The sequence below is a fragment of the Octodon degus genome, unplaced genomic scaffold (assembly GCF_000260255.1).
Source record: "Octodon degus isolate 3935 unplaced genomic scaffold, OctDeg1.0 scaffold00233, whole genome shotgun sequence".
In the NCBI taxonomy this organism is placed as follows: Eukaryota; Metazoa; Chordata; class Mammalia; order Rodentia; family Octodontidae; genus Octodon; species Octodon degus.
The window spans coordinates 2404828-2431429 of record NW_004524809.1 but is presented as its reverse complement, the minus strand read 5'-3'; the positions used below and the strand labels follow the sequence as shown (position 1 = coordinate 2431429).

Sequence of the window (26602 nt, the reverse complement as noted above, 5' to 3'; positions counted from 1 at the left end):
ATGGGGCGAGTAAACACCATGAAGCGGGAACATAATGAAGTAGAAAAAGGCACCAGGCATGGATTCCCAGGAAAGTGCAAGCCAAGCTGGATAGTGATTACTCGTGACCCCACCTCCACACACTCTCCAGGTCCCCTTGCCCTGCTCCTGGCCTCAGTTTCCCCACCTCCTCCCAGTTCGGGATGCTGAGCCGTTAAGAGGCCGCAGGCCCGTTGCCATTGGCAACCGCGAGGCCTCCCGCCACCCTGCTGGGCTCGGCTTTTCACTCTTCTCCTTCCCGGCCGCCCAGTTCCTCACCACTGCTCCACTTTATCTCTCCACGTCAGCACAGCCCTCATCGCGGCTTCGGCCTCCTCCTTCCCGCCTCTACGACAGACGCCACAGTCAGAGCCACTTTGGCTACCTTCGCTACCCCTGGCAACGCACATGCGCAGGGAGGCGCGCGCGAGAACGCACCGGCTCTGAGTGCGCAAGTCTAAACGGGAGGGCGCGTTAAAAAGCTAAGGAGCAAACGCTCGGCAAGAACGGGAGCCCAGAAGGCCAAAGCGCAATTCCGACGTGCTTGATTGGTCAGGCAGGACGGGGGCGGGGGCTCTTTCCGACGAAAGATTTAATTGGCGGCGCCTGGGAGATGGCGGCAGTGGCTGCGGGGTTGGTTGTGAGGGACCTTCTCTGTCTGCAGGCGTTGTTTTCAGTGAAGCGCTCAGGACTAAGGTTTTTCCCATCCTCCTGCCCTCCTTGCCCAGGGCGCTGACCCTCTCCTCCCGCTGCTGCAGCCACACCCCGCCGGAGGCCACCTCTTGCATGGCGAGTTCAAGCCCCTGGGACGGCGGAGCAGTCCCTTCCCAGCGCGGAGCCTCAGAGCCGCTGCGTGACCGCTGGCAAGTTACTGGTCCTCGATCCTCAGGGTCCCCACCTGTAAAGAGGGGCTGGGCAGGTGGCGGGGCGGGCGGGAGCTTGGTTTTACGGAGCCGGAGAGGAGCTCCATGGGTTGGGCACCGTGGGGGTCTGCAGCCCCGGGCGCTCCGGAAACGGATCGTGCCTGGTACTCGTGTGCATCAAATGAGGAGTAATGTACCTATCTTTTCAAAATGTAGCCCTCAAGAGAAAAGCACCTTGAAAGAAGTATTAAGTGCTTTTTACAGATTCAGAAACGAGACTTTGAGAGCTTTAGTAACTGCTCTTGGACGCACAGCTTGTAAAGAGCAGAGCCAGGATCCGAGCCGGGTCAGTTATTATAAAAGTGTGCGTTGATTTCAGCAAGTTCAGTTCTTATGTCTGGGTAAAAAGTATAATTCATTAAATGCACAACAGCTCTCCCAATTTTTTTTTTTTTTTTTTGTACCGGGTATTGAACCCAGCACCCCGAGTTTGCCAGCCAGACACTTACACCGCTGAGCTCTCTCCCCAGTCCTTCCAAATTGTTTCATCTCAAATCCCAGGAGGAAACTGATTCTTAATCTTATCAGCCACTGTTTTTTGCTTATTTGGATTTATTACTGGTAGAAATTGGGTTGGATGATTAAGATACACTCACTAAAGATTTTGAATAAAAGCCCAGGCAAAATGTGAGACCAAGATTTGGTAGAGCTGTGTTCTGGTATCAGTTCTGCAACTAATGTAACCTTTTGGTTACTCAGTCTTCTTAATAAAATAAGAATAAATCTTATCCTACCTACCTTGCAAGGTTATGAGACTCAAGAGTGAAGGAGTTTTGAAAATTCTTGGCAGAAATTACTTTTTGATTTACAGGATTTGAGGAAGGTGATAGACACGCCCCAAAAATGTGTAATTTTCACCTCACCTATTTGCAGAAGGGGATTGACTAACTTGACTCCTTAAGAAGTTGTTTTGATCTCAAGTCAAGAGCTGAATTAGTAGTTCATAGCCTGAAATGTAGCCCAAGTGGCACCAGAAATCTTTATTATAGCCCTATTAGATGATTAATTATAAAGGTTGCTAGCAAGTAGCTTGAACTTTTTGTTGTGTAGATTTCCAACACTTTTTAACACTTAATAGAGGACAAGCAGCTGTTAAGAACAAAAAGATTCTCTTTTCTCTTTTTTTACTATCAGGAATTGAACCAGGGGTCTCATGCTTGCAAGGCAGGTGTGGTGCTAATGAACTACATCCTCAGTCCCCAGATATAAGGATTTATTGGTCTCTTAGGAGACAATGGCAAGGGGATTTAGAAAATAAAGACAAGACACAAATGCTGAGGTCATTTGGAGGCCTCTTTACTTGATGACAAGAAGACTAAACAACAGTAGGGGCATTTATTTGCGAAGTTAGTATCAATCAGGAAACAAAAGGTTACCTTGCTAATAATGACTGAAATTGTCGGGCATGATGCGCCTCTCAAAACTGAGGTAGCTTGATTGTCCTGGGCACTCTTAATCTGTCCTGCCCTCACACATATGACCAATTTCCAGCTTTAACCTCTCTCAATACCCAGAAAGATTCTCTGATTGCATAAGAGACTGGTTCATACTGGCTGCGGTCTCCATGATTTTGATCTGAGTGTTCCATGTGGTTGCTGCACTGTCAAGTATCAAAATTGAATAAGCAAAAGAAAATAAATTTTCAATGAGTGAATCACTTGTGCTTTGTTTTCCCAGTGAGGAAGACGTTGCTACCGATGAGGGAAAAGATGAACAACAAATGGTGGCCCATGGAGGCAGAGAGTGTGATGCTTCCACTCAGTGTGCTGTTGCTGCCATGACAGAATGTCACAAGCCCGCCCTCTGTGGATGGAAAAGGATTGTGAAGCAAAGACTATCTGGGAAAACAGCAGGGAGATTTGATGTGTATTTCATCAGGTAAGTATGCAAGGTGGAAAATATAGCACAACCAGATAATTCTGTCTAGAGATACAGGGGGAACACATAGCAAGAATCTGGGCTTATTTCTGTTTTTACCATAGAACTGCTGCAGGGTCTTCTGTTCCTTCAGTGTCACTGATTAGTCATGTCAAGTGATTTGGGAGCAACTGCATATATTTTGTCCCTCCTACTGTGACTGGTTAGTGATGCAATTGCACTTAAGTTATATTTATAAATTTATTTTATACTGTCATAGAGAAAACCATTTAAAAAACCCCTGTTTTGTTTTCAAATAACAAATGCCCGTGGCAACATTTGGAAATTAATTAATTAGAAATCTGAAACTGATCCAATTCTTTTTAAAAAATCACTTGTACTTACTAGCAATGATATTGTTTCCTTTAATATCATTTTCTAGCCCACAGGGACTGAAGTTCAGATCGAAAAGTTCACTTGCTAATTATCTTCACAAAAATGGAGACACAGCTCTGGAGCCTGAAGATTTTGATTTTACAGTTCTCTCGAAAAGGAGCATCGAGTCGAGACGTAAGGACTCCAGCGTGGCAGCTCTGACAGCCCAGCAGCAGAACAGAAGTAACGTTTCAAACTGGAACCTTCGGACTCGAAGCAGGCAGAAAATGGATGTTTCTCCTCTGCCAGGTAGTACCTCAGAGTTGCCAGACAGCAGAGGACCACCTAACCTGGATTCCATCCATGTGCTTTTGAGAGAAGAAGAGAGTGTTAGTGACATTAACTCTGGGAAGGTAAGGAAGTTCAAAGGAAAAGTGACTGTTTTTAAAGGAATTCAAATGAAGAAAACCAGAAAACAGTGCAGCAACAGCCTTTCAGATTCTGTCCAAAGTCATACAAAAAGAGAATCTCTGTTTAATGAAGCAGAGGCTAAATGTGCGTCTGTTGCTCAAGATCAGCTTAGTAGAACTTTGTGCATTTCTGACAGTATAACTGAGGAAGAAAAGAGCCTCGTGAAAGAGAAGTCATTGAGCTCACGATCAGATTTTCATTTTGAACAAATAACATCTGGTATCGCAAACAAATCATGTCCAACCACAGAAGGGGAACACGAGAAGTACAAGGAGACCTTTTTAGAATCAGAGGAAATCAGAAGAAAAGTAGACGATGAGGAGAGAAAGGAACATTTGCATGCTGACATTGTACAGTGTGGCTCTGAAATGGACAACAGCTGCTTACAAAGCAAGAAACACTTTACTTCTGAGAAAATACATCCAGGTATTAGATGTATTGAAGTGCTAGCAAATGTGGTAAAGAGCTTCATTCCCCGACATTGTATTTCATACCTGTACGTGGAGAAATATGAGAACTTGGTGAAGAAATAGGGCCATGATTCAGATGTAGTCTCCCAGTTGGCTCTGATACCTAGCTGACCTGTGTGCTGTCTTGCTGGTCATCAGCCCTCTTCCTCAGGTGGAGAGGGAATCCACTTGCCATGGCTGAAAAGAGCCTTGTGCCACTGACAACTCCTGTTGTCTCAGAGACAGCCAATCTCATCAGCAGCACCATCTTTGTTTTTCAACCTCTTTCCAGCAGTAATTTAAGACTACAGGGAAGTCTGGTTGTACAGCACTCTGGGGAAACTGAGATAGGAGGGTTACAGCTTTAAGTTCAACCTAGGTAATTTAGTGACTTGGTGAGACCTTGTCTCAGCACAAAAAAAAAAAAAAAATTAAAAATGGCTGGGGATTTAGCTCAGTGTAGAGACCCTAGGTTCAATGCCTAGTACTGTTCAAAAAAAAAAAAAAAAAAAAAAAAAGCCAGGCATGTATGGTGGTTACACACCTATAATCTCAGCACTCTGGAGGTTGAGACAGGATTGCCATGAGCTCAAAGCCAGCCTGGGCTGCAGTTAGCCTGAACTGCATAGCAAGACCTGCCTCAAAAAACAGAAAGAAAAAAAAAGGGGGGTCAGCCAAATAGCTCAGAGGATTAAAGCGCCTACACGCAGGCACAGGGGCCAGGGGTTTGATTCCCCAGGCGTGTTGTGCTGGCCCCATCCCAGGGACATGCTGAGACTGCAATTGAGACTGGGCATGGTGGCACGCACCTGTAATCCCAGCTCTTGGGAGGCTGTAAACAGGCAGATCACTTTTGATCTGGTAGTGAGACCCTAAACTCCCTGTAGACCCTTCCCTAAAAAAAAAAAAAAAAAAAAAAAAAAAAGAATAAAAATTAAAATGCTCATGGAAAGCTTGAAAAATTTTCCTTTTCTGTATAAACTGAGAATAGCCATACCACTCTATTACAGTGCATGTGATTTCCCAACTTACATAGAACAGCTGTTTTTATCTTCTATTATAATGTAATGCTTCTCTAAAAGGCCTAAAAGCTCTAAATAATTCAAAAGTGTAATTGTGTATTTCATCAATTATTTGTAGTATGCCCTTATTACAGAGTTTAGCACAAAGCAGTTTTGCTTTTCTAATACCTCAGTGAATAACAGGAGATCTTTGAGCACCCTGTATTATTCATTATGCCACTGTGATATAATGAATAAGTCTTAAAAGGATGGCAGTTTTACTTAAAATCCTTGTGGGGAAATGGTGTGCACAGCTTGAAGGAGCTTTGGGCTAGACTGGCTCCTGCTCAGTCACACCCATGATTTGAGGTCTTCTCTGCCTGGTCTGTCTCTGCCTTTAACGGAAGGCGGCCATATTTGCTGAGGTGCTGTGGAAGAGTTCAAGTCTGTCCTTGAGCTTACAGAAAGCATTGAGGTTTATATAGATTTATTACTGGTATAATGGGCAGATTAAATATTAAAACATCCTTTTGTAACTAAGATGGAAATACTGTATTCATCCTATACTTAAAGAAGTCTAGTTCTCAAAATGAAGTACCCTGGAGGCCGGGTGTGGTGGTACTTGCCTACAATCCCAGGCTGAGTTAGGAGGATCATTGTGAGTTCAAGGCCAGCCTGGGGTACATAGGCCCTGCCTCAAACCACCCCCAAAAAGATGACGTACCCTGCGAAGATGATTCATGTCACCTGTAAGGTCAGCTTCTGAAGAGACAGAGGCAGGAGGATCTCAAGTTTGAGGCCAAATTTCAGTCCAGGCCTTAAACTCCATTTTATCCTTGGTCTAGGTACATAGCTTAGTGGTAGAGTATTTACCTAGCATGTGCAAAGCGTTGAGTTTGATTCCCAGCATTGAAAAAAGTATCCTTAGGTTATGATAAATAATCATCTTTCCTATTGGCTTAGCTAGTAATTACCAGGAAACTAGTAATAAAGTTAGTTAAAAATTATTTATGGGGGGCCAGGGAGATAGCTCAGTAGAATAAGTGCTTGCTTGACAAGCGCAAGGGCCTGAGTTCAATCCCCAGTTCCACCAAAAACAAACAAAAATTATTTATGGGACCCCACAGAAAAGTTTATGAAATGACTAATAAAGCAGCTTCATTTGTTCTCTGTCTTTGCCTTTTTCTGGGCTTTACCTAGTCAAACTGGAGCAACAAAAAACACTGGCCAACTTCTCTGGATATCTGGTTGCCTGTCCCAAGGTATAGTCAATCCCAGTGGCTAACTCAGGCTTTTCATCTGTAGAATATAGGTGGTAATCTTCACTAGACCCCTTTCTCATGTTAAGAATATTGTGAGCTAAAAGAAGAAGTGAAAGAGATGACTTCTTATGATGGAGTGGAAGGAGTTATTAACTGACATTCAAATTCAGAGGGGTTGGCTAACAGGAGCAAGTAACTGCCAACACCAGAAACCTGACACATGAGCAGTACTGCTTCCCAATAAGCAGAGTATACCAGCAGACAGTGGTGTTCCGGGTCCAAATCTTACGCTTTCCTGAAGGTTCTGTTATATTTGTATCCCTTTTTGGTAAAGTAAATATTCACTGCAGAAATTTTGGGATGTATAAAAAAAAGCTGGGTATGGTGGCACATACCTGGAATCCCCATTTCCCACAGACTCTTGAGTGGAATCCCACCACTCAGGAGGCTGAGGCAAGAGGACTGCTGCGAGTTCAAAGCCAGCCTTGGCTACAGAGTGAGTTCAAAGCCAGCCTGAACTATGAATCAAGACCCTGTTTCAAAAAGAAAAAAAAAAAAAAAGATGAAAAACTACCACTCACCAATAATCATACCATTTTGGTTTGTTTCATTCTTAGACATGTATCTCTGTATGTGTATGCACATATATATGTGTGTATACATTTTTATAAAATCAAAATTATGTATAGAATCTTACTTTGTTTCTATCAGATTTAATGCCATGGGCAAGTATTCATGGTACAGTCTCAAAAAATATTTTAATGACCATGTTATACAAGTATACCATAATTTAATATATTGCATACTTTTCCAACTAGCACAGAAAATGAATAGAATATTAATTTTATGGCTCAGGGCAGGAACTCTTGGGCCAGTATGACCTTGGGCACTTTACTCATCTTCTCTGCCTCAGTCTCTTCTGTAAATTGGAGATAAAATAATATGGCACTCATAGGTCATTATTAGGATGGGTCTATCTGCATAGGTGCCTAGAATAATGTCCTGCATGTGTTATAATAGTAGTAGTATTATTGTGGTGATGCTTATCATCACATCCCTTAGTATCTACACCAGATATGCCACCATCTTCACTCTTCCCTTTCAGAGGACAACAGCCCACAGACACACACACAAAAGCGCAAGACGAGCCAGTACTTCTCCAGCAAGTACATCAGAGGAGGTAACCTTTCTGGGCAGAAGGTGAGGCTGTAAGTCTGTTGTGAGTGTCTGTGCAGTTCTGAGGCAATGTGTTTATTTAGCTCTTAGCCCTCCTCGACGCAAAGCCTTTAAGAAGTGGACCCCACCTCGGTCGCCTTTTAATCTCGTCCAAGAGACACTGTTCCATGACCCCTGGAAGCTCCTCATTGCAACAATATTTCTCAATCGGACCTCAGGTCTGTGGGTGACCCTCATCTGTGTGTGTGTGATGATGAGAAAGAACCCTGTGTTTTCACTGAGGGAGTTCAAGGTCATTTTGAGTCTGTGTGGCCTCGGCAAAGGCCTTCTTTCCCTCAGACTCTAAGGGAAACATACTCCTGTGAGTATGTTTGGCCAGATGACCTGCAGCAACCCTTTCAGCAGTAAGGGGCGCCTCAACAGTTATTTTCCCCTTCACTTTAGCATTGGTCTTCATTGAAAGTCAGTTAATTAATGCTTCTCTGCACTCTGTTGTAACAGAGCATTTCCTTTTTCATCGTGTACCCTTTGTGTTCTGCGTGCTGCTTCCACACTGGTCACCTAGTGGTCTGATTATTTGAAACTGGTGTCATGCATGGCCAGTGTCTGTAATTTGAGCTGTTAGCCAAGTGCATGCTCTGTATGGGTGTCTAACTCTGGAAGTGGCTGCTGGTTCAAATAATGGCTCTCCTTAGTGGTTAAACAGGACACCTCCACAAGAGCAGTTTAAATGAGAAGCCCCGGCCTGAGTGCAGCTTTCTGCCAGTCTGTCATCCTGTGGCATTTGCACTTCCAGGTAAGATGGCTATCCCTGTGCTCTGGGAGTTCTTGGAGAAGTACCCCTCGGCCGAGGCGGCAAGAGCTGCCAACTGGAGAGATGTGTCTGAACTGCTGAAACCACTTGGCCTCTATGACCTCCGAGCCAAAACCATTGTCAAGTTTTCAGGTATGCTTCTGATACCTAGGGAGAAACCAACTGTCCTTATTTCAGAGCCACACCCTTGACTCAGGTCCTCGGATACTGTGTTAACAGGTGACATAGCTCACACACCCCAGGGACATAACAGTAGCCAACTTGTCTGGCGATAGTTTCTCACTGACCCAGGCAGCCAGTCTTAGCCAGCCAGGGATCAGAATTGAGAAAAAAAGTTGCGAAGTGGAAAACCCAGCCTTCCATGGATGTTACCTCTCAGAAGTACATATAAAACCTTGTAGGAAGTGGTTAGGGGGCAGGTGCTTGGAACCCAGAGCAAAGTACAACCACGGCCAAAGCTGCGTTGCAGCATCTTCGTCACTCCTATTGCTGAGATATAGCACCCACAACTTGAGGCCATGGTCACCTGGCCCCCAGGAGAACACAGGGCACAGAACTGCACAGGGCACTGGGCAGGGGAGGCAGAGAGACTAAGGGTGGAACTGAGAGAGGTGAGCCCTGCGATGCCACACCCCTCATGGGGCCACCACCTCCCACCAGACTCCGCCTCCCAACAGTGCTTTATCTCTAAACTCCTTGGTGGGTGGACCTGTGATCCAGTCACCTGCCAAAACCCTGCCTAGGACCATGTGAGGCTTTGTGGGGGCATATAGATATGAACCATGGCAAGGGGTATTCTGTCCTTTTCTTTCCGCCCTGCCCCCATACCATGTGGTGGGAGGCTTCCTCTGCCAACCTCCCTGTGGGACATGTATTCTCCAGATGAGTACCTGACAAAGCAGTGGAAGTATCCAATTGAGCTTCATGGAATTGGCAAATACGGCAACGACTCTTACCGCATTTTTTGCGTCAATGAGTGGAAGCAGGTAAAGCCCACCTGCTTTAGCAGGTAAAAAAAAAAATCTGTGACATTTCCAGCACATTTGTCTGGGAGGCAAAAGAAGTCACCATGTGACTAAACTATAGTTCTACTCCCTGTTGTGGGGTGGGGGGGTACTGGTACACCACTCCTCAGCTGTGACTATTGAAGTGTCTTATCCTGGGGCTGGCCCTCCTCCTCCAGAGCACCCACTGACCTGAGCACCCCTCAGCCTCTTGGCACCTGGACCTCTCTCTGCAAAACTGTGTGTCAACCCCAATTCCCTGCACACCAGGGTCTGGTCAGCAATGATTTTCAAAGAGCTCTGTAAACTGAGCAATTACCTCACTGTAAGATATATTTTAAACATCCCAGAATCCTGCAGGGTTAATGGTCATATATTTCAGGTAATGTGATCCTAATAGCCTTCCCTACCAAACCTTTGCAAACAATTTTTTTGAATGTGTATTTTTAGCTGGCTAAGTCCTCTGACTACCATATTTCTTCCAGGTGCACCCTGAAGATCACAAGCTCAACAAGTACCATGACTGGCTTTGGGAAAACCATGAAAAGCTGAGTCTGTCCTGAAGGCTTTGCCGCTCCAGACTCTTGTTCTGTGCTTTGCCTTGTACCTTGGTCTCTGAGCTCCATGGAGCAGACCGGCCACCTTCCCCCGAGTCAGGTGTGAGTCTAGTGGCTAGTGTGTGCTTCCTCAGCTCGCGTGCCCATGGTGCTCTGCTACTAAAGTCATTAGAAGATTCTTTGAGGCTTAAATAATAGTTCTGAAAATGTACGTGACTTTTCTGATACTAAAATTGACATAAAGGTAAAAGACTTTTCTAAACTACCAGTAATGTGAAACACATTTCTATCAGGCCTGCTAAAGATTAGGCTTCCAGTTCTTCCTATAAAAATAGTATTATTGTATACAATTTTTACATGAAAAATCACAGAATTTGCCATTTTTACAGGTATTACAATATTGTAATTCAAATATTGAGAGACTTCCCTCAGAATCACAAAATCCTAAATTACTCTTAATTACTGATCTCTATTTTAATGTATAATGTGAAAATAAAATTGCATCTCCTTCTCCCTAACACAGACACTCCTGTCATAAGGATCCAACCCATTTTTAATTTAAAAAATATATTCTTAATCCATACTGCAATGCACACCTGTGATTCCAGCACTCAGGAGACTGAGGCAGGAGGATTGCCATGAATTGTAGGCCAGCCTGGACTGCATAATGAGACCCTGTCTCAAAAAAAAAAAAAAAAATCTAAAAAAAAAAAGTATGTTCTAGCACACTTAGTAACCAAGAACTGTCCACAACATGCTGGGCTTCTTAGTGGACCACTGAAAATCTGCTGGTTTGCTTGTGGAGCTCATTAGAATGAGGCACAGAGTAATCAAAGGTTTTAAAGAGTGGTTTGAATAGGAAATCAATAAAAAAACTTTTTTAAAAGCCTACTTCCAAAATAGTAGGATTACTTTGGCATCCTGTGTCCTTGGCAGCTACCCACATCTCTTAGGAATTGTGGGTTTCAGCCAGCACCCAGCTGAACATGTGGGTGTCTACTTCAGCTTCTCCCTGGGTCTCATGGTTGTAGGCCATTTATATTACAGGTTTTATGATACTGTAGTTCAAGCACTGAAACACTTGCTTTAGAACTCATCAAACAGAAAAATCCTAAATTATTATGTCAAGCAGAAAAATCCTAAATTATTTTGTCTTAATCACCAATCATCAGTTTGGTGATTTATTTGAAAATTAAGCCAACATAAAAAGTTTGGGGAAGCATCTTGTCACTTATCTCATATACCTAAGGTTTTTTAACTGTTGCTTGAAGGTCACAGTACAGAAACTCGTTATTTGTGGAGACCACCTTAATTAAATTTTGGAACCGGGGAGATGGCTCAATGGAATAAGCGCTTGCCTGGCAAGCACAGGGGCCTGAATTCAATCCCCGGTTCCGCAAAAAAAAGACAGACAGACAGACAGAAAAGAAAAGAAAAGAAAAGAAAGAAAATTAAACTATATACTGGGTATGGTGGTGCATACCTGTAGTCCCAGTGCTCTGGGAGCTGAAGCAGGAGGATCACTTATGGTTTGGGACTGGTCTGGGGTACATAGCTCAGGCCAGCCTGAACAACCTGAGTAAAGGAAAAATCAGTTTGCAGGAGGCCAGCGAGGGCACGGCAGTGGTCTCTTGGTGAGCAAGCGTTAGCTTGGAGAGCAAGAGGAAGCTGGCCACAACTGCCCTCTCCTCCCCAAGACAAACACACTTCACTCCCATTGCTTTATTCAGCAAGCACCCAAGTAGCATTTATAAAAGGCAGAGCCTTATGGAGACCTGCTAGAAGGACTCCTAGGTAATGATGGACAAGAGCGGGGGGGGGGGGGTGTTATTACACAGCTGCAGAGCACCCAAGGCAGGGAAAGGTAATGTTGCGTCTCTGTTGGAGCAGCTGACCCATTGGGCGTGGATTGGGTGGCCTCTGCCGGAGAGCTGTGTAAACACCTGCTCCCGGTTCTAGGACTGAGAGCGCAGTGCCCTGCGTGTACTGTGGGCACTGGGGTGACGCCAAGGCATGTGTGGAGCCTACCAGGCGACTGTAACACCTCACATTCACGAATGCGGTGGGTTGTCAGCGCTGCCAGCGGCAGCACGGCCAATGAGGTGCCTAGCACCGCCCTGGATTTTTCTTTCAATCCCCAGGATCGCACAGTGCAAGGCAGAGTAGGAGTTTGGTGTCGGAGGGGCGGGTTCAGCGTGCTGTGCTATTCTTGCCATTCCACCTCTTCCTCACCGGAGACCCCACGCCTATTTGCACTGAGCTCCACCATGGGGCTGATTGGTCTCCCAGAGCACCTCCAAGGTTACTCCAAGTTGTCTAGAAGTCCTAAGGATTAGAACTGGATTCCTTTCTGTGGTCCAGCATGGACCTTTCAAGCTTCACACTGCTACACTTCCCACCCGAGACGCCCTCGCGGGCAGGGTCTGTGCTTTGCACGAGAAAACTACAGCCTACAGGGTAGAGATCTGCGGAATCCCACAGTCCAAACAAAACCACTACCCCCAAACTCGGAGATATCTCCAAACTTGGAGTGAGCAAAATGGTCTTACCGACGTCCCTCCTCCTGGTGCGTGGCAGTTCTCGGCCAATCAGCGTGTGGCGTCTGTAGCCACGGCAACCAGCTGAGTCCGCACTGCACAGGCCCCTAGTCGTGCATAGGCCCCTAGTCGGGCATAGGCACCTGCGCCTACCCAGGCCATGGACGAATCCTATGAAGTCCACGACCTCCTGGGCTCGGCCCTGCTTGGTGGGTCCCAGGCCAACCTGGCTACCAGACTCCCAGGACAGGCGAGAGGGGACCCCGGGAGTAGCAAGGTCTCTTTATGCCGTTTCCTCTGGGCGAAGGGTTGCCAGGCAGTTGAAGAGGGTCTCATTATGCTATTTCCTCCTGGCGAAGGGTTGCCAGGAAGTCAGGGAGGTCATGTTCTCTTCTGAGATGCCCACCTCTGGCCTATTGCCTTGCAGTTTCTTCTGGGTATTGGAGAAGGGTTCAGGGGGATGTGCCAGTTTGTGTCCCAGTGTTGGCTGAACCCCCACCAACCAGCGGTGGGAGCCGGGGAGGGGGAAGTATTGCGGCCTCCGGCCTCGCGGGTGACAGGTAGAGGCTGATAATCAGAATTCAGTAACAAGTGTGATGCTGGCAACACCCAGGACTGAGGGGTGCATAAGTGCATCAGGTATGCAGGTCAGCTCCATACCTCTGGAAAAGACCTTTCCTTACACGGAGGCTTACAGGATGAAAAGGAATTCTCGAGCCAAAATGAGGTGGGGGAGAGAATTTGAGGCCCTGGAGTGGTGCCCTGGTATACTCACCTGGAAAGGTGCTAGGGAGGTCCAAAGGAAGGAATTGTTAGATCAAGAAAGATCTTGTAAAGCATGGGATGGAGAAGCAGGCAGGAATAAAAACAGAATTGGGAACAGCCTGATATCAGGCATGGGAGATGAGGCCAAGGCTTTGGGCTGGAGCATGTGGTGGAGAAACAGTGTGTGCCACAGTCCTGGTCAGCATTCCTAGGGCCCCTCTGGTCAATGTCCAGGCCAGATGCACTGTAGCCGAGCGGGCGCACGGACCTGGGAGCTGCTTGGTCAGGAATAGAAATACAGCAATCACACGAAGCTTGACTGGCCGCTGTGGAAGGTGCAGGGGTTTTTCTCAGGGGTGGAAAACAGATATAGAGGTAGGCTGGGTGCTGTGCAGTGAGAGGCAAATGTAGTCTTGGTTGGTTGACACTGACACTCTGGGTTTGGAGTCCTGTGCACTGTCCAAATAGAGCATTCTAGCAGCAACTGGAGTTGTCAAATGAGCGTCAATCCCTGGGGCACTGGTATGGTGTCCCAGGCAGACCAACTCTCATGAGAATGCAGGGGGTGACTAGCAAAAAGGGGAGCAGTGGTGCAGGCCTGAGAACCCCAGGAAAAGCAGGGGTCTAGAAATGGTGGGTGAGACTCAGGGAAATGGAATTGGAATACAAGACAGGGAGATTTTTCAAGAAAGAATGGATGTCCAGCACTAAGAAGGCTGAATCCAGCCTAAACTACCTAGCAAGATCCTGATTTTTTTTTTTTTTTGATGTATTTAGTATAGGGTCTATAGGGTCTCACTATACGGATCGGACTTGTAGTGATCCTCCTGTTTTTAGCCTCCCAAGCTCTGGGATTACAGGTGTACACCACCATGTCCAGTCTCAATCACCATCTCAGTGTGCCTTGGGGGCAGGGCTGGCACAGCACACTGGAATCGAATCCCAGTCCCTGCGTCTGCCTAAGCAGGGGCTTTAATCTGCTGAGCTATCTGTCTGGCCCCTGATTTTTAAAAAAGTAGAGTCACTCCAGACACCTGCAGGCTGTCACCAAAAAAGGTAGTAAGTGTTTTCTAGGGCAGATTCTAGGTCAATATAACCAAATATTTTCTAGAGTCAGAGTTAGGCATCTACAGTGTTAAGCAGAGAGCTCTGTATCCCCAGGTCCAAGAGAAGAAAAGCCCACCAATATTGTCATAGGAGGAAGCCCTGACCTGAGCAGGGCAGGCAAGGTTGAGCGCTTGCTTCTCTCCCTGTCCTGGGAACTCTTGATCCATCCAGGCAAGAAAAGGCAGATAATGTTATTATAGGAGCCACCTCACTTCCTGCCAGCTATACCGGACAGAAGAGGGCTCTTCTAAGAGGGTGACACCTGTACCAGACGGACTGATAAGAACTCAGCTGGGAAGGCTTAGAGGATAGCATGTCATTCAGGGGTGCGGCAAACACGAAAACTCAAAACTGAAAGCCAGGAAGGGGCAGGAGAGAGTTGGAGTCAGGGGAAGGGGAGCAGAGTGAGGGAGAAGGCACAGGCCTAGGCCATGGGGAAGGCAGGGCTCATTCTAAGAGTTCTGAGAAGCCACTAAAGGACTATAAATGTGTGAAGTTGACAAGCTAAGTTTCACATTTTAAGCCTTATAGCCAGGAATAGAATATCACACTAGGTATGGTGGCACATACTTGTGATCCTGGCATGAGGATCATTGGTAGTTTGAGGCTATAATAATGAGTTCAAAGCCAGCCTGGACTACATAGCAACATCCTGTCTCAAAAAAAAAGTAAAAAGAACGTGGGCTGGGCCGGGGAGATGGCTCAATGGAATAAGTGCTTCCCTGGCAAACGCAAGGGCCTGAGTTCAATCCCTGGTTCCACCAAAAGAAAAAAAAAAAAAAACAAACAAACATGGGCTGAGAGTCTAGCAGGGCCCTGTGGATACAGCAAGGCTAGTGTCAGTGAGAGCCCCTAGTCAGAGTTCAACCAAGCATCTGACACAATGCCAGCCTGATTCCCACCAACCTATCTCCTTTACCACACAGTGCCACAGTGCTCCCAAGGTACAGGGCTATCTAGAGATCCTAAGGTCCCTGAAAGCACAGCATACCCCTACACTGACTCCCAACCCCATGAAACCCACCCATCCCCCAAGGGGATGTTGTCACCCTGTTGGCCCTCTTGGCCCATCCAGTGTATTGTGGCCAGCTCCCAGACTTAACTGGGCCTGCACTTTACACAGTGCCATTGCTGCTGGAATGGTGACCCAATGCTGTGTCATTTGTGGGTGTAGGAAGGCATGTCACAGGCAGGTATACAGAGGGGCCACTCCTGGAGCAAGGGACCCTGAGAGAAACACAAGGCACTGTGAGGCAGGGGACGGCACAGGAACTTGTGTCTCACATCTTGGTCATTTGTGGGCCTGCAGGGGTTTTATGCAGGGGAATTTTAGTTTTAGGATGAAATAGACATGATATGTTCTCTAGCAATGCTATGTCTCTTCTTGTTTTAAAACCATTTTCATTGTTTTGGTTTTTTGAGAAAGGCTCTCACCATGTAGTCCAGGCAGGCCTTGAATTCACTCTGAAGCCCAAGTTGGCTTCAAATTCTCAGTGATCCTCCTGCCTCAGCCTCACAATGAAGGTATTACAGGCATGAGTGCCACATACCCAGATATCAGTAGCACATTTATTTTTTTTTAATTTATGTATTTTGTACAGGGTCTCACTATGCAGCTCACACTCATAGTGATCCTCCTGTCTCATCCTTCTTAGCCTTGGGATTATAGGTGTGCACCACCACGCCCAAGAACCACCTCTTGGTTCAGGGCCAGCACAGCATGGAGTACCAGGGATTGAACCTGGGTCCTTGTGCTTGCTAGGCATCTGCTTAGACTGCTGAGCTATCTCCTTGGCCCAGCACATTTCTTATATACAAAGTTACTCTGGGGCCAGGGAGATAGCTCAGTAGGATAAGCGCTTGCCTGGTAAGCACAAGGGCCTGAGTTCAATCCCTGGTTCCGCAAAAAAATCACTCTAATAATTTGACTGATTCTAAATATCTCCACCGTCCAATAGGGAGGGCCCTTCATGATGTCCATGTCACAGGTGAAGAACTGAAATGGAGAGGAAAATGACTTGAGCCAGCACACGTGTCCAGGGAGCTGCAGGCCTGGACTCATGACAGAGCCCTCCAGCCCCAAAGCCTCTGCACTCTGGGCACAAGGCTGCCTCAGTGATCAGACCAGATTCTTCTGATTGCTGATAAGAGTACTAGGGGATGGACTGGGGAGGTGGCTCAGTGGTAGAGCTCTTTATGTGTTTGGTATAAGGTCTTGCTATGCAGCTCAGACTCATAGTGATTCTCCTGTCTCAGCCTCCTTAGCACTGGGATTATAGGTGTGCACCACCATGCCCAGTTTCAATGGCCAGCTCAGTTTGGGGCTGGCACAAGACTCTGGGTTCTATCCCAGCACAGAGAAAAAAAAAATTACTAGGGCCTGAGTCAGACATGGTGGCATTCATCTATAATCCCAGCACTTGGGTGCCTGAGGCAGGAGAATGGCTACAAGTTCAAGGCCAGCCTGGAATGCACAGCGAGACTCAGTTTTTCAGGTCACGTCAGATGGCCATGATGGAACTTGACTGGGAATGAGGCCCTGATGCCCAGCCTGGTGCTAAGCTGCTTCCCTTCCTGGCTCCTTTTGGTCCTCTTCCAGGAAGGAGCTCACCTTATCTGTCTTCTCCCAAGGGTCCTGCCAGCCTGAGACTCTAGAGGACGATGGCAGCACTGATGTGGTCCCTGCTTTCGATCCTGAGCCAGTCATCGCCCACTGCTTCAAGCAGTTCAAGCAGGACTTCCAACTGCCGAAGAGCCGCCGGCGGGTCATCATTGTGCCTGCCCAGCAAGGACAGGTGCCTGTGAATCCCACATCCCAGCCCCTGCTATCCCCACCACCTGTCCCCAGCCTCAGAGGCCTGGATGCTGAAGGACAGAGTGGGAACATCCCCAGGCCACTGGAGGACAGGGTGGCCTGGCTTCACCAGAGGACAAGGCTGCGGAAGGAGCTGGACGCCATGGGTGATGTGACACAATGGCTGAAGAGCAAACCCAGCCTCTCGCTCTTGGAAACCAAGGTCTTGCGCATGCTCCACGAGAAGCGCAAGGCCCAAGTCATGGGCCAGATGACTGCCACCACAGCCACCAAGGTGAGTGGCCCACTGGGAAGGTGTCATAGTGCAAATTTAAAGACACTTCATCTTTTGTTCTTTTGGTTTGGTTGGAATGGGGATGCCTACTCCCCTTTCACAGAGGAGCAAATGGAAGTCTAGGCAGGGAAGTATATTCATCAACTGCTGCCAGGAGGGACATTCCTGGAAGTCTGTGTTATGAGGCACTGGAGCTCGTATCTCTGGGCATTGTGAGAATCACAGCTTGGGGGCTAAGTGCAAAAGGAAGACCTGCCTGTGACATGCGAGGACACATGAGTTCAGAGAGGCCAAGGGTTTATCCCAACCTACAGAGTCGGTGACACAGAGATGGCTCTCCAATACATCTTGTTATGCAGATTCCTGAAACCTCTCCTTATGGGAAAGCTGGCATCAGGGAGAGGTGACTTGAGTTAAACACAGGTCTGGCTGGATGTGGTGGTGCACATCTGTGATCCCAGCAGTCAGGAGGCTGAGGCAGGAGGATCGCTGCAAGTTTGAGGCCAGCCTGGATTATACAGTGAATTCAAGGCCATCCTGAACTACAAAAAAAGACCCTGTCACAAAATAATAAAAGTAGAGGCCAGGAGGCTGGACTTCCCCAGCTTCAGGATGGGGTGTACCTTTGGCACATAGAACACCAGGCCTGTAGACCCTGACTGGTCCTCAGGAGAGATGTGCCAAGTGTGATGTTGGCTTGAGTTTTCTAGACAGCCATTTCCTTGAACAACCCCAGAACCACTCAGCTCCAAGGGGCAGTGCTGGGTGCTCTGCAGCCATGACAAGTACCTGCGCCAGTGCCTTCCATCTCCTTCACCCTGGGCTCTGCGCTGCCAGTTTCTCCCCACATCTCCTGGGGCTGTTGCCTACTAGCTCCTCCTTGCCTCTTTCAGAAAAAAGCTCCCCAGCGAGTGGTGCCCCAGCTGCGGCTGCCCAAGCCCCTGGCCCTGTCGGCCCTGTACACCTACCTGCGTCGCCGCAAGATCCAGGTTCTGGAGCTGTTTTCCAAGGACCAAGTCATGCAGCAGAAAGTCTCCCGGGAGGAGTTCCTCTCTGCATTGCGGAAGGTGAGCACCCTGCTGTCCTGGCTGCCCCACACTCAGCTGTTCCTCCATCTCCTCTTGGCTTCTGGGGCAGCAAAGGGTAGACATGGTGCTTAGATTGCCAACCTGACATGCACTGGAAAATGTGGGGGCCTACAGACAAATTAGACCCCAGAATCACCCCTGTTCAGGGCAGGGCACAGACCATCCTTGGCATAGCAGGACACATAGAGGTTTTCAGAGTGAATCCCAGAATGACTCAGCTGCATGGAGAGACTCCCTGGCCTCTCAGACCCAGTACTGAGCTCACCGGAGTCAGCCATCACCCCGCCATCACTGGTTGGCACTGGCCACACCACCAGTACCTTGCCTGCACTGGATGAGGTAAATCCATGAAAAATGAGGTTGGATACCCAACTCCTCCATCACACCTGCCACATCCTGAGGGCTCAGTGGTCACGCACATCCCCAGGACCGCAGGAAAGAGAGGAGAGGGAGAGAAAAGAAGGGGAGGAGAGGGGAGGGAAGGGGCAGGGAGGGGAGGGGGATCACATGTAGCAGGTGGTGCCTCCCTTTGCCCAGGCAAGTATAGGACATTTCCCCTGGGCTCAGCCTGGCATAGTCTGCCTCCTGTTCTTTCTTTTCTTTTTTTAAAAAATGTATTTAGGACAGGATCTACAGGGTCTCACTACATAGAATGGACTCATAGTGATTCTCCTGTTTTCAGCTTCCCAAGTGCTGGGATTACAGAGGCTACAGGTGGCCCAGTCTCAATCGCTGACTCAGCACACCCTGGGGGTGGGCCGGCTCAGCAGGCAGAGGGCAGGCAGAGGATAGGAACCGGCAGGCGCTCTGCCTAGGCAGGCGCTTTAGAACCCTGAGCTATCGGGCCGGCCCTCTCCTGTTCTTTTTTAAATAAAGCTTTATTGGAACACAGGCCCTCATTCATCTTCATACTATCTGCAGCTACTTTTGTGCTGCAAGGAAAGACTGCATTGCTCATAAGTGGAAATATTTCTATGACCACATACCAACTCCCTCTTGGAGGGGATTATATGACTATAATCACTGCAATACAAATGGGCAAGGATAAAAAATAAACATTAAAGAACCCTGAAATATTCACTGCCTGGACTTTCATAGAAAAGGCTTGTCAATCCCTAAATGAGATGAATTTACCTTTCATATACTTTAAATACAAAATTCCTTTAAAACCCTTTTTCATGGCCAGGAATATAGCTCAGCAGCACAGTGCCTGCTAGGTAAGTGTGAAGTCCTATGTTTGATGCCTGGTACAAACAAGCAAAACAAAACAAAACAAAACATTTTCAGAAGCTGGTTCCTAGAGTTTTGCACCTTTAAATCATCAATTTTCTGGCTGGGGTTTTAGCTTAGTGGGAGAGGATTTGCATAATACGCTTGAGGCTCTCCCCTCTCCTCCCCTTCTTTTCTCTCCCTCTCCTCTCTTTCCTGCGGTGCTGGGGCTGTGCATGACCCCTGAGCCTCCAGGACGTGGCAGGTGTGATGGAGGAGTTGGTATCCAGCCCCACCACCACAAGTACCTAAGTAAATTTCTGGGCACATACTTCTAAACGAATTAGCAGTTTTCACGATTTTTAAGATGTGTAAATACCTGAGCAACATTCTGCAGCATTTCGAACAACAAAAAGACAGTGCTTGAGTCAGCACAGCTAAAAAGATATTCTTAAATGCTGACCTCACTTAGGGAAAGCCCAAGGAGTGATGATTGTCCTCTAAAGAAACAAAAGAATGAAGTTCTACCTCCTGCAAGTTTCTCTTCCTGCAGTGTCAGTGTTGCTGACAAACATTGCATGTCCCAAAGTTGCTTAGAAAAATAAAGGATGGGGCTCGAAAGATAGTTCAGTGGCTTAAGCACCTGCCTGGCAAGTGTAAGGTCCTGAGTTCGATCCATAGTTTAAAAAGTATATTAATTAAATTAAAATTTAAAAAATAAACATCAGACTTTATCTGGAAATAAACATTTTACTGCAGGTAGAGGAGGCTCAGATGTCCCTCATGGGCAAAGATGTGAAATCACTCTTCTTTGTCAGCACTGAGATTGGTAGGGAGTGGGATGGGAGCCAATGACTGACTGTATAGATGGTGGCAAATCTGTACTGGGCTTTAAAGGATGGGTAGGAGTTTGCAGGTAGAAGGGAACTGCCAGTGCAAAGGCAGAGGGTAAGGGGGTTGCTAGAGATGAGGCCAGGGTGGCCAGCCTGGGGCAGATGAAAATCTCTGCCTGGTGACTTCTGTCCTCTCTAGGTCGGGGTCCCCCTGAAGCATCAGGAGATAGAGGACGTGGTGATCTACCTGAGCTCCCTTGGGAAGCAGCACAACATCACCATGAAGACCCTGGCCAGCACCTACAAGCAGTGGTTTCTGGCCCAACAGAGGAGCACACTGTCCACTGTGTACAAGGGTTTGTCCTCTTGCCACCCTCGCCTGCATAAACCCAGCATGTGGTCTAAGGCCTCCTTCCTATTAATTTACACTTTATGGATAAAGAGCTAGCGAACATTTACTATTCAGAGACAGAATCGGCACATGTTTATAGCCTACTGGTTTAGTGTTCTCTTGTCAGGGCTATAAGAACAGGGCTACTGTGGATAATTGTACAGATTGTCCCCAATTAGAGTCCCACTTGCAAGTGTGTGCTTATGGGGCTCCACCTGCCCAGACTGAGCACAGTGGCAGGTTAGAAATGGGCTCAAAAATGCTCTGAGTGCCACCACAGGGTGCATTGTGTTTCTTGCTATTCTACTACCATTGTGATAAAACATACCTGCAATTGTCATCCGTTCTAGCTGTGCCCCAACATAAGCATGTCTTTGCTTTTCTAAATCAAATGTATGTTGTTCTGCCTACATTTGCCAGGCTAGCAGGAATTTAATCTGAGACATGTTGCGGGTCCCTTTCCCTCCCTAAGGGACTCCTTGTGCTGGAGAACTCACAGATGAAAGGCAGCCAGGACTCTGGAGCTCATGGTCCCCAGTAGGAGCTCTGTGCTGGCCCTGGAGTGGCCTCTGAGAAGAGGAAGGCAGCACCTGCCCCATTCCCAGGAGGTTTTCATGTCCAGGCTCATTTTGGTTTTTCCTATAAATCTCAAGGCCTATCATCCCAGACCTTGGGAGGCTGAGGCAAGAGGATTGCTATGAGTTTGGGGCCAGTTTGGGGTACATAGTGAGACCCTATCTCAAAAAAAAAAAAAAAATCCAAAGTCAGGTGCTGTCTTGGAGTCTTTTGCATGACTGTGTGTGTTCTGATGCTTTTTTTGTTTCTTTGTTTTTTGGTATGGGGTCTTCCTAAGTCACTAAGTTGCCTATATTTGGCTTAAACTTGTGATCCTCCTGCCTCAGCCTTCCAAATCCTGGGATCACAGGGATGCACCAGCATACCTGGCTTGTTGGGAGATAGTTGAGCAGCTACTATGTGCCATGTACACTTCTAGGAAATGAGAACACAGCAGGGAACAGGTCTGAGGCCCTGGCTGCAGGGACCAAATCAGGGGTGTCCCATGGGCAGGGAGTCCTTGAAAACTACTGGAAAGAATAGTAGGTTATTGCCTGGGCTCCCAGTTGGATGGAACACCACATGGAGGCCCAAGGCAGGGACGCTTCAAGAGACAGGGGAGGCTGGGTTGGCCAGGTCAATGGGGAGGTTTGGGGGGGGTACACTGAAGGGTGTGGGATGGAGCACTGGCCAGCTCCCCTGAGTCCCTGGCTTGCATCTCTTTCCTCTGACTCCAGGTTACATCCCAGCCCAGAGCTCGACATCCCCACAGCCTTGCAAGAAGGACCTGCTCACAGTGCCTGAGGTCCCTATACCCTCGGAGGCACGACCCCTGACACTGGAAGAGATGGAGGATGTGGGCAAGCACTACCGCGAGCGCAGGCGGCAGCTCAAGGTGCCCACCAGGACACAGGAGGGGCTACATTCCTGTGAATGGACACCTGGCCCCACCAGGGCTTGGGATGTAGAAGATAATCAGGCTTAGAAAGCGCTGAATCTGTACATTCCCCCCCACCCCCCAACCTGTTCTTTTTTTTATTATGTTTTTTCAGCCTGCTTTTTAATCAAAACTTCTATTTTTGGTTTTGTTGAGACAGGGGCTCTTTAGAGAGCTCAGGTTGACCTTGGACTTATTGTGTAGCCCAGGCTGACCTCAAACTCTTAGTGATCCTCTGGCTTCAGCCTCCTCAGTGCTGAGATGATAGGCATGAGCTAACACACCCAGGTATTCTTTAATGAGGACTTTTTGTCTTGAGACCAGTGTCGCACCTTTGTCACAGCTGGACCCCGGTACCTGGCTCCACAGTACACAGACTGCAGAAGGGCTGGGCTGGCTGGCTGGCACACACAAGGCCTGGCCTCATCCCACATTGCACCACCCAGAACAAAACTGAACTGAAGGTCAGGCTCTGAGGGCCACCTGGTCTCTGTCGCAGGTGCTGGGCTCTCTTATGGACCCCACGTACACACAGTGGTGATGCTGCAATCCTATATGAACTGACTTAGCATGTGCTAGTCTGGGCGTAGCCCATGGTAGAGCCTGGGGTCCCTTCCTAGTACCACACAAAGGGAAAGCAGGGAACGGAGGACCCTCAGAAGGAACCCCCTGTGATCCTAGACTGTGTCCCCCCTCCCCAGCTCCCCATTCCCTCCATCCAGTACACGGAGAGTTGCCGCTTGGTGAGCAGCGGGGACCAGCGCGTGGACCATCACTGCCTGCCATCCACGGTGGCTGGTGAGCACCAAGAGCTGCTGGACACAGTGCGCAGGGATGACTTCCTGCTCTACTTGCGCTGTAGGAGGCAGTGCATGGCCTCAGGGGTGCCAGTGACAGAGGACGTCCTCAGCCGGGGTAAGGAGTAGGAGGAGGCAGGGAGGCAGTCTGCTGGTCAGGCCCCTGAGCTCACTCCAGAGCAGGCAACGACGACAGGCCCAGCTCTGTCTTTAAGAGACAGATCCAGTAGGAATAACTGCCACTAAAATCACTGCTGCATCTGGTGTGGAGGTGCATGCCTACCATGCCATCACTCGGGAGGCTGAAGCAGGAGGAATTCTAGGCCAGCTTGGGTTACATAGAGACCCTGTCTCAAAATAGAAAAGAAAAAAGGAAAGGAGTTCGATCTCCCATCCTGCATGCCAGCCCCACCCCTCGGGGCGCACTGAGGCGGCGATTGAGACTGGGCATGGTGGTGCTCACCTGTAATCCCAGCTCTTGGGAGACTGTAAACAGGCGGATCACTATGAGTCTGATCTAGTAGTGAGAACCTGGAGACTCTTCCCCAAAAGTAAAAAAAGAAAAAACATACTGTACTCCACAAATCCATACAAATACTGTGTCAATTGAAAGAAAAACTCAGGGAAAACTAAAGAGACATTTCATAGCTATAAGAAAAGAAGAAAAAAATGTTTAACAAAATTGTGAATTTATTAATAAATGTCCAAGTCCAGGAGCAGGGTCTTGGGCTCACTGAGCACATTCTCTTGATGCCTGCAGCGCTGCTGTACCCTGGGGACAGGATCATCCTGCAAGACACCCAAGTGCTCCCCATCCGGCAGCCCGGCGGCTTCTACTGTGATTTGAAGGCCCTGCCAACACACACGATGCAAGGCCCGAGGCTGGGGCCACAGAAGAGTGACAAGCTGAGTGTCCCCATGCCACTGCCCACCCACCAGCATCTCTTCTGCTCTGGCTGGGATGCTGGCCATGATGACCTGTGTCAGCTTGCTGCTCTCACTGGTCACCTTGGATGGTGGCCCCAGAGCCTCCCACTGTGGCGGCACGTCTTGCTCACCTCAGCAACACACAGCTGCCTTGCTGAACCTAGTCCAGGCCCACAGTCACAGCTCTGGGTGTTTGTGGGAACAGTCCTTCTGGCCCTGCCACCCTGTGCTGGCCAACTCACCTTCCTCAAAGTGGGGAGTGCTACTAGGCCTGTCCCAGAGGCACAGAGGGACTAGATGGGGCCGTGCCACATAGACAGGTGTTAGGTGAATAGATGGGTTTCTTTGCTCCTCAGGCCTCAGCAATACCTCAGAGAAATGGCATCAGTGGATGCCTGTCACAGAAGAGCCTTGTAGGACAAGGGACAAGTCAGCAAGAGGACCAGGCAGAGTTAGAAACTAAGAGGGAGGAGCTGGTGTTGCCCCAGTACTCAGCAGGCTGAGGCAAGAGGATCGCCATGAGTTGAAGGCCAATGTGGGTTACCTAATAAGTTCAAGGCTTTCCTGAGCTACAAAGTGAGTCTGTCTCACAAAACAGAAACAAAGAACAAAAAGAAAAGAACTAAAGGTATTGTGGGAGGCATATATAAAATATAGCCAGAGACGCCAAGCTCCTTCCTTCCAGGTCCCTGTGACACTGGGCACAGCAAGGGCTGGATGAGGGACCTGTTCTGTGCTATGTCTCCATACTGTCCTCGGCTAGCAGAAAGCACCAGTCTAGAAGAACTGGAAGGGTGCCCAGCGCTGGTGGCTTGAGGGCCTCTGTCCCTGTGTGGCCACCTCACTGCCATGGTGCCTGGCTTAGGTTCCCTGAGCCAGGAGATGGGCAGATCCAGGACAGGCCTGAGTCCCACTGAGGAGGATAGAGAGCAAGGCAGAGAGGCCTGGCCCAGGATGGACACTATGCTCTGGCTGCTTAGCCAAAGCCGGGGCTTAGGACACAGCTGAACAGCATCTGCCTAGTGCCTAGAGGCCCAGGTTCCACCCCAGAGCCACAGATGAAAGCAAAGAATCTTTGAGGCCAGGCATAGGCTTGGGCTCAGGGTGGGCAGAGCCTCAGACTCCATGGCTGCCACTCACTGCTGCACTCTCTTCAGCCCCCCACCTGGGAGAAGAAATTCTGCTTCCAAGGTTTGGCACCTCAGCCCACTCCTAACAGCACCCCTCTTGCCTCCCATCAGGAAGGCACCACAAGGTAGAAGGAGGATACCCTCTAAAGAAGCCCAGGAGGTCACCAGGTTGGCAGCAGTGTTGGGATGGGGGGGCATAGGGGTGGGGTGGGCCTCAGAGCCCAATACAGGAGGAAGGGGAGGAGTAAGCCTCATTGCAGGGATGAATCTGGCGTATCCCATGACACCCTCTGGCCTCTCTATGGGGTAGCTACAACTACAGAGTGAGAGTGGCCTGGCATAGTGACACCCTGGGGGTACACTCCAAAGCTGGGGGTTCAAAGACAGCTACCGGGTCAGGCTGGCACCCCCAAGGCCCTGGGAGGTGGTCCTGAGGCTCTGCAGTGCATCCTGTACTCTCTGCCCATGGGTCATAGGTGCCCCATTGTTTCCTGAGAGTCAGACCTGACCTGTCCAGGTGACAACTTCTCCTTTCTTTTCCAGGAAGCTGAAGGCAAGAAGACCCGGGGATAACCAGCAAACTTACCTCTCCTACCACCCTGACGCTGGTGGCCCCTTAGAGACAAGAACTATATGACCCAAGCCTACTATGATTCCCCCAAGGTATATGCCATCAAATAGAGTGGCCAGTGTCACTGTAATATGGCAGGGGTCCAGCCAGCCCAAAGTTGCTGCATCAGGGTGGTTGAACCCCAGGTCCTGTCCTGGAGGAGTGTCATTGCTACTCCTGTGGCCTTGGCCTTTGCAAATAAACCAGCAAAAGCTTTTCTCACACAACCTGGGTCCTACCTGTGTGACTTGTGTTTGCGCCTGGGGCACGTGGTGGGCATTTTCCCTCTGACCCAAGGCAGAGTCACCCTGGGCACTCAGGAGCCACAGGCTCCTGTGCCTGTGTCTCATGAGATGAGTTGGCAACCTGTCTCTCACTCTGAGGCTGAGCTTCTGGGTTCCTGCTCCTAACTCTTGGGGTTTTGGAGGCCGGGGACCTCCTCAGATTCATGAGCCCTCTGGCCATCCAGCCCTTTTTCTCATGGGTGCAGCATGGGAGTTGCCACTAGCAGCGTCTGTGGCCCCGCATACCCATGAGGCACACACAGTCCCAGGACAAGCACCACTCTCTGGGTGTGGATTAGACATTGGCACAACTAGGTCTGAGCAGAGCATAGTGGCACATGCCTGAGATCCCAGCACTTAGAAGGCTGAGACAGGATTATTGTGAGTTTGAGGCCATCCTACGCTACATAGACAGACCCTGTGTCAAAAAAACCGT

At 48.6% G+C, this 26602-nt stretch overlaps 4 protein-coding genes across 9 annotated transcripts in view; 3 read left to right on the top strand and 1 right to left on the bottom strand.

Moving 5' to 3' along the window:
* The window catches only part of Ift122 (intraflagellar transport 122), a 63555-nt gene extending 63106 nt beyond the window's left edge, over window positions 1-449 (bottom strand). For all 5 annotated transcript variants that reach the window (XM_023705919.1, XM_012512572.2, XM_023705920.1 and 2 more), the window contains exon 1: window positions 298-449. In XM_023705919.1, the coding sequence (XP_023561687.1) occupies window positions 298-428 (131 nt within the window). In that variant the 5' untranslated portion in view covers window positions 429-449. The remainder of the gene's footprint in view (window positions 1-297) is intronic.
* A 2247-nt stretch (window positions 450-2696) lies between these two features.
* On the top strand, window positions 2697-6810 carry LOC111813867 (methyl-CpG-binding domain protein 4-like). Its single transcript, XM_023705925.1, has 3 exons — window positions 2697-2819; window positions 3241-4070; window positions 6774-6810. The coding sequence occupies exons 1-3, from the start codon at window positions 2719-2721 to the stop codon at window positions 6779-6781; spliced, it is 939 nt and encodes a 312-aa protein (XP_023561693.1). The 5' UTR covers window positions 2697-2718; the 3' UTR covers window positions 6782-6810.
* Window positions 6782-10494, top strand: LOC101579927 (methyl-CpG-binding domain protein 4; the record flags this gene model as incomplete). Its single annotated transcript, XM_023705951.1, has 7 exons — window positions 6782-6788; window positions 6820-6852; window positions 7462-7536; window positions 7616-7750; window positions 8329-8478; window positions 9229-9332; window positions 9836-10494. Coding segments are annotated over 7 exons (582 nt in total), but the record flags the coding sequence as incomplete, so codon positions are not given.
* A 2073-nt stretch (window positions 10495-12567) lies between these two features.
* Efcab12 (EF-hand calcium binding domain 12) lies at window positions 12568-24675 on the top strand. Of its 2 annotated transcripts, none has more exons than XM_023705946.1 (7): window positions 12568-12653; window positions 16948-17405; window positions 18299-18472; window positions 20735-20891; window positions 22219-22376; window positions 23120-23333; window positions 23976-24675. In XM_023705946.1, the coding sequence occupies exons 1-7, from the start codon at window positions 12605-12607 to the stop codon at window positions 24437-24439; spliced, it is 1674 nt and encodes a 557-aa protein (XP_023561714.1). In that variant the 5' UTR covers window positions 12568-12604; the 3' UTR covers window positions 24440-24675. The 2 variants fall into 2 exon arrangements, with proteins under 2 accessions (XP_023561714.1, XP_023561715.1); XM_023705947.1 differs by lacking the exon at window positions 12568-12653 and adding an exon at window positions 13004-13083.
* The last annotated feature ends 1927 nt before the right edge of the window (window positions 24676-26602 follow it).